Here is a 7,667-nt window from a genome sequence, read left to right on the forward strand (position 1 = left end):
TACTCAGAGAAGTGTCATTCCCTCCCATATCCTTTTAATCCTGTTTCCCCAACCCTGTGCCTTGTAGTTAGCCAACTTCATTATTTTCTGGTTTATCCTTCCTGTTGTTGTTGTTGTTTCTTTATAAATCCAAACAAATATATGTATGTTTTCTTATTTGCCTTTCTTTCTCTCAATAAAAGTAGCATACTATATATGCTTTTATGCAATTTACTATTTTCAGTTGAAAATATCTCCTGAAAATCACTCTACATCAGTTCATAGAGATCTCCCTCATTGTTTTTTCACAGCTGCATAGTATTTCATTGTGAAGTTTGTTTTTGTATTGTTAGAAGTGTATCTCGAAGATCATATACTGTCCTCTTCGTATTAAAGTTTCATGTGCAGCTTATGTCTCATACAACGCATTGATACATAGATAGGCAAGGCCTCAGATATTGATCCTGGCCCTGCCTTATTATCTTTTCATACGAATCACTGGGCATCTCCACCAATTCTTCCTCTTCTTTCTATAGCACATCTGTCCTCCATTATGTTTATTTTTCTAGTTGTAATTTAGGATTTTCAAACTCCTCTCAAATTAATTATAAAACTGTTTTGGTCAGATCTCTTGCAAAATAGTCATGACTTATTATTTTCAATCTTCAACCTCACTAAATCCTTTACTACAGCTGCATAGAAGTGACTAAATTCACCGCTCATTTTCCTTGCCCTTTCCTTTCCACCCTTTAGTAGAACTGTGGCTAAAAAGTGGTAAACTGACTGTAAATCAGGTAATAGGAGAGAGAAGTCTAGATAATCCACAGAGTAGAATGCTGGTCCCTCTTTTACTGAAAGCTAGCCAAATATATGTTTTTAATTATGCACATTTCTCCTGTTTTAGTCAATGTTTATAGTCTAAAGACTTTCAAAAGCAGAAGCCTAGATCTCTGATCCCTTTCCCTACTTGGAAGGGAAGAAGGTTCCAGGCAACAATGTGTTACTGGACCACTCAATCCCAAATGAATATGGGAATTAAAGCCAGGAAGGGGTAAAAATGTGTAGTGTCAGAGTAAGGAGATGATATCTTGCTTTGGTTATCATGTCATCTCCTTGGCTTCCCTATGAGACCTTGGAGCCCAGCTAGTTTGGGAAGTAAGGGTGAGGATGAGGTGGGAGAGTGTAATCATAACCCCTGGAAACCTCACTTCTTTGCAGAGACAAAGAAGCATTGTCATTCACCCCATGAATTATGATATAGTAGAGAGAACACTGGGCTAAGATTTTAAAAATACCAGGGTTATACTCTTAGCACCATCACCAATTATCTGTGGCCTTGGTCAAGTAACTTTTCTTCTCTCAACCCTAGTTTCCTATTTGTAAAATGAGGGAAACATGCTGTCTAGGTGTTCTTTCAGCTCGAGTTTCCATGTTTCTGTGCTCTGCACAGGACTGCTCCATCCATACAAGACCACACTCGGCTCTCAGAAAAGTGGACATTTGGGGTAAAGATCCAGAGATTCCATAAGAGCGATGATTCTGTGACTTTGTATAGTGGCCATTCCTGTTATTTAGTAGAAAATTGAAGTAACCTAACTTTTGCTAGTAGTTGTGCTCGATTGCCAGAAGCAAGGAGCCTGGCACAAATCTAGCTCTGTGGGAGAAAAGAAATAGTGGAATCATAAGCCCTGGTTCATCTCATTATGTGTTCTAAGACTCAAAAGAAGACAAAATGAATTCACTTCTTTTTTTGGGGTGAGGGGTTATGATGAATTTTCAGTGTGTTTTTCACCCTATCTCTCTTACCTGCTAGTTAAAGTCCTTGTCTTTCCCCACTTTACAGGCCTGTATAATTCAGTGGATAGCTGGATGATTGTGCCCAACATTAAACAGAACCATTACACGGTGCATGGACTCCAGAGCGGGACACGATACATCTTCATTGTTAAAGCCATAAACCAAGCAGGCAGCCGGAACAGTGAACCTACCAGACTAAAAACAAACAGTACGTTGTGGTAATTTTGAAAGGGAAGATCAGTTTTCCTCCCCACGTCAGGGAGTACATTTAGCCTGATCAGGCACCATTGCAGTGCATGAGAGCAATGGCACTGGGTAGGGGAGTTTTGCTATTGTCGTTTGTGCTTTGGGCAAGGGGTTTGTTGGTGCCCATGGGAGATTTGTGGACACAGAGATATACATAAAATAGCTGGCAGCTTGGGAAGATATTAGTGAAGAATTTTTCTCTGCACTCTAATCCCCCCTCCCCCATATTTGGGACACAATTGAGTAAAAGAGCATGATTTGTGATGATCTGTTAGAATCCTACTGCAGAGAAGCCATTCTGTTAGGAATGCTTTTGACTTAAAATAACAGAAAGCACAACTAACTTAGCGTAACAAATAGCACTGTTAGTAGCTGAAGTGAATAGTATATTTTTTTCTCTCTGTTACATAGCGAGAAGTTTGAAGGTAGGCAGTTCAGGGCTGGTGCAGCCGCTCTGTGATGTCATGAAAGACGCAGGCTCCTTCTCTCTTTGTGCATTGGCTTATTGCCACATGGTTGCAAAACGGCTGCTGTAACCTTCAGATGTCATCTTTCCTCTCAAAATAGGAAGAAGGAGGAAAGGGTGGGTACACATGATGGCTATCCCTTTTATCAGAAAAACAGAAACCTTCCCAGAAGTTTCCTCCACTCTGACTTCTGCTTCCATCTTATTAGCCACCCCTAGCAGCAAGGGAGGCTGGGAAATTGAGTATTTAGCTTTTCCAGCCTCTATAGTGAAAGTGGGTAACAGAAAAAGTTGGAAATGCATGTCGTGTTAGCCAACAGTGTCTGTCACAGAAGCATTTTGCATAATAAAGCTCCTCCCATACCCAGTAACTGGCCCCCTGGCAATAATGCTTTTGCCCTACAGTGATAAGGAGTTCTCTGTTGCGAATGATCATACACAAAAAATGTTTTCTCTGATCATTGATCATACGATAGTCGTTCTAACAAAGTTGCCCAATTATATTTTGCCTGCATCCCTATTGTAAGAGGGCAAAAAACTGTCCTGTTGCTGAGTTCTCAGGGGTTTTTTTGCTCTTGCATCAAGCACCAATACCTTATCAGTCCCCCTCACCTCAAACATTGTAACACTCCTTCCTTTAAAATTTATCCAAATCCAAAACCACCCACTGAAATAAAGCAAAGCTCATTTTTAGTTTGATAATATGTGACGAGGGATAGTTTGTTAGCTCCTATATGCTTAGAATATGACTTCCAACAAAATGCTCTTAGGAGAAATCCCCATTTTTTTCCTACAGTGGTAAAATAAATGCCTTCACGAAGGTCGTTTTATGGGAGATTGACCTTTATTCTTATTTTATTGAAAACTCTGGCTTCTGGCCTGCTTTCTTAATATAATATAAACAGCAGCCAACTTGCACTGACCCAAGAATGATCATCATATTGCGACTCCCCTTTTGTTCAGCATTCACAATCTGGCTCCCCTGGTAGTGGTGGTCCTGGAGGACAAAGGTAAAATTTTTAAATATTTTATTATGCTTTTTTCTCTTTTCTACTTTTTTTCAGGCCAGCCCTTTAAATTGGATCCCAAAATGACTCATAGGAAGTTGAAGATCTCCAATGATGGATTACAGATGGAGAAGGATGAAAGCTCTCTGAAAAAAAGCCATACCCCAGAGAGGTTCAGTGGCACAGGGTGCTATGGGGCAGCAGGAAATATATTCATTGACAGTGGCTGCCACTACTGGGAGGTGGTCATGGGTTCCTCAACATGGTGAGTGGATCCCATTTTTCTTTTCTCTTCTCTCACCTGTCGTTAGGTTCCTGGGAGATCTAATTCCATAGCACAGCCATAATACCAGTAAATCAAAGTTAAAAGGTATCCGATGAAAACCACTCCTAGAAAAATTTGCCAGCTTTTTAATAAAGTCATGGAAAATATACTGGCCTATGAGTTGGAAATTACCACATTACTCTAATTGCTAGGCTTTTAAAGCTCTAGTGATATCAGCATTATGCATCTAAATGTAAATAAGGAAGAAACATGTATTCTGTTTCTTATATATCCTGTATGATGTCTGGCACAACTCAGATCATTTGTAAATGTTTATCTCTCTCTCATTTCCACTGTCTCCCAGGTATGCAATTGGTATTGCCTACAAATCAGCTCCAAAGAATGAATGGATTGGCAAGAATGCCTCCTCATGGGTCTTCTCTCGCTGCAATAGTAACTTCGTGGTGAGACATAACAACAAGGAAATGCTGGTGGATGTACCTCCGCAGTTGAAGCGTCTGGGTGTCCTCCTGGATTATGACAACAACATGCTGTCTTTCTATGACCCAGCTAACTCTCTCCATCTTCATACTTTTGATGTGACCTTCATTCTTCCAGTTTGTCCAACATTCACAATCTGGAACAAATCCCTAATGATCCTGTCTGGCTTACCTGCCCCAGATTTTATTGATTACCCTGAGCGGCAGGAATGCAACTGCAGGCCTCACGAATCTCCCTATGTTTCTGGGATGAAAGCTTGTCATTAAATTTCAAGAGAGCATATAATTCACTAGCTCTCCCATTCAGCAGTTCTTCCCCTCCTAAACCTAAGTTAGTGTTCAATATATGAAAGACAAAATAAAGTCCATTTGAAGCATCCAAAATAACTAGATATTGTAGATTTAATTTTTGTGCATTAAAGCTTGTATCTGGATTAATGAATTGAGTTTTTCTCAGAACAATTATCTGAGTAGTCTGGGTGCAAGCCATTGGAGAAAAATTTAGAGAATGCATCTGTTGTCATTAGAGAATTAAAAATTCCCAATGATTCAGGAGTATAAATGATACTGGAAGCAATTAGCATAATTCTGGGTAAATAATGCAGAAAGATGCTCCGAACCAGGGCTAGCCAGCCAGAACAGGGGTGGTGGTCAACCTTTCTAGTACTAGCCGGTTTGGCCAAATAGAATTTTGAACAGTTTCAAATTGTCATATATTGTGTGCCACTTTTGATAAAAACCTACAGTAAAGGGTTTATTATATGTAAACCATGAATATGTATATATAATATATAAAATGAATTCTACATTTATGTGACCGTAGAATTCATTTTATGTATTATACATACACAGCAAACTTTTTAATTTGCTCATTTTGAGTGAGAAATATTACTAGAAGGGAAAATAAATTACACCATCCATTTTTGCCCTCTAAAGGAAACATCAAAATCAATCAACATTTCTCTCCTCCCTCCTTCCATTCCTCCCTTCCTCCCTCCTGTCACACACACATACACATACAGTGGTGAATGACATAGAGAGTGGGAAGACTTCTAGGTTGGGTTAGGAGAAATTTGGGACAAGATTGCACAAGGGAGGCAATTTCTAGATAGAAAATTGGTCCAGGTAGAAGTGTCCTATGGAGCACAATTTCGTTGATGCTTCCTAATAGAGGAGGTCCATCTGAATTGTTAAAAATTCTGTCACAGAATATTTCAAAGAAATACAGTTTTATTACTGTCAAGTACATACGGTTATTAGAATTAAGCTTTAAAAAGCATAATAGAAGTTCTTTAGGAACTTGCTTAATTGGTAAGAATGGAGTGTTATATATGCAACAACTATTTGCATATAAATGTACTTGTATTTTCAGATAAAACACTTCCGAAGTGCTTAAGAATGCCTGAAAACAGTTTGTTTTCTTAAATAGGTTAAATAATCATTCCTCTTGCAATCTTGTTTACACTATTCATTTGCTTAGCCAACTCTTCCTGGCAAATGCAGACATAAAATTCATCCTAGTCCTCATCAGTATTTCTGAAGGGAATGGAGCTTTATGGTCTGTGATTTTGTTAGTTCCGTTGCAGGGATTGGGGATTTCAGAAAACCAGAGCTTTTCTCCTTTCCAGGAGCTAAGTCTGCTTCAAGGAGTGTACTTGAGAGTTGTGAAAATATTACTATTGTACAATTACAGAGTGGTAGCTGTAGTAATTACCCCAGATTGGAGCCTGGAAACAGTGTCACAATTTCTTCTTTCTTCTTTTCCACCAGCTTGGTGGATGCTCATTTATTAATTCATTCAATAAACTATTAGATACCAGGTACCACACAACTGCTGTGGGAGTGCACATGTTAATAACACACAGCACCTGCCGTCAAATGCTTCCTATTCTGTAGAAGAGACAAAGTATTTATATTAATCCCTGCCATAACAGTTATATATTGTTTCTAAACCTAACATGGAAAGAAAGACTGACGCAGATACAGAAGGGAGGCTCAAACCTACATATTTAGTGCCAAAGTCAGCTTTTTTGTTTTAAAGACCATTATGTCCTTACTGCTAATAAGGGCATAAGAAACCTCAGTAAAATTCATCAGTGCTGTAATGGAAACCTCATAACCTTTTGATTAAAATGATCCTAGTTTCTCTGCCATTTGTTCGTGGTATGACTTAGGGTAAGTACTTCATTCTCTGAGCCTCTGTTTCCTTTTCTGTAAAATAATGTCTACTTCACAAGGCTGTTTCAAAGACTTAAAAAGATAGCATGTGTAAACTGTCTAGCACAGTGCCTGGCATTTACTAAGTGTGCCATAAATATTAATTTCCTCCCCTACCCCCAGCTCCAGTGCTGTGTAGCAGTGCTTTAAAATGTGTGCCCTTCATTTCTCAGTTACCCTGGTCTTTCCCCTAGGGCCTAACCCCAAATTCTTAAACATAACAAATGATTTTCCCACTTCACAAAGGCTTTCACTGGCTCCTTAGCACTCATTAGAAGGTCCCCACTCCTTAGAGTTTGACTTTTCATGTCCCTGTTTGTTTTCCCAGGTTCATCTTTTGCTACTTTCCCCAGATACACTGGTTACTCTAGCCAAGTTGTTCTCTGTGCTTGAAGCAGAGACATTATTAACAATTTTAATACCCAGAGTAAACAACAGGAATTTTCCTTAAATTAAGGGAATAGTGTGAAAATGCTGTAAGTATAGAACACTCCACCTCCACCCCAGTCCAATTTCCTTTGCCTTTTCCTTGCCTCTCCAAAATCATTCATTTATTTTTGTGTCCTTTAGATTTTAGTACTCTGGCACAAAGCTCTAATTTTCCCACCCTACTTTTGACTCTAGCCTGGACTACCTTTCCCCACCCTTATCCTTCTCAACCAGACTAACTCCTTGACTCCCTAGATTGGGTTACATTCCTCTCTTTGGAGCTCCCATGACACCCTGTGCATCCTTCTCTTAGCAATAATCACATTGTGTAGCAGTGTTTTTCAAAGTGTTTTTCAGACCACCTATGTTAGACTCATCTTTAAAACAATTGATTCTGGGATTGTACTCCTGATTAATTAGAATATCTGGAAACATAGGTAGAAATATACATTTTTGACAAGCTCCTTGTGTGATTCTGATGCACACGAAAGTTTAATGTGTGATAAGCATCTTCCCTACTAGACTGTGAATATCTTGAGGGCAAGGACTGTATCTTTTTTTATTGTTGTATTTTTTAATAACTGGCACAGTGTCTGCAACAGAGTAGCTGCCTGGCTAATGTTTATTGAATGAATGTATGAATGAACAAATGAATGAATTATCAAAGTTTCCCTCTTGTACTATGATATCCGTAATAATGTTTGTTAGTTGCTGGACAGAAAAGCTTGGTTACTACTCCATTTGGGCTGTATTGATATTAT

At 38.9% G+C, this 7,667-nt stretch overlaps 1 protein-coding gene across 1 annotated transcript in view; it reads left to right on the forward strand.

The window, feature by feature from the left end:
• The window catches only part of MID2 (midline 2), a 70,164-nt gene extending 65,524 nt beyond the window's left edge, over positions 1-4,640 (forward strand). The window contains exons 7-9 of the mRNA XM_012644795.1: positions 1,823-1,984; positions 3,553-3,760; positions 4,125-4,640. Of these exons, the coding sequence (XP_012500249.1) occupies positions 1,823-1,984; positions 3,553-3,760; positions 4,125-4,527 (773 nt within the window). The 3' untranslated portion in view covers positions 4,528-4,640. The remainder of the gene's footprint in view (positions 1-1,822; positions 1,985-3,552; positions 3,761-4,124) is intronic.
• The last annotated feature ends 3,027 nt before the right edge of the window (positions 4,641-7,667 follow it).

This window comes from Propithecus coquereli, unplaced genomic scaffold (genome assembly GCF_000956105.1).
Source record: "Propithecus coquereli isolate 6110/MARCELLA unplaced genomic scaffold, Pcoq_1.0 Scaffold104, whole genome shotgun sequence".
Lineage (NCBI taxonomy): Eukaryota > Metazoa > Chordata > Mammalia > Primates > Indriidae > Propithecus > Propithecus coquereli.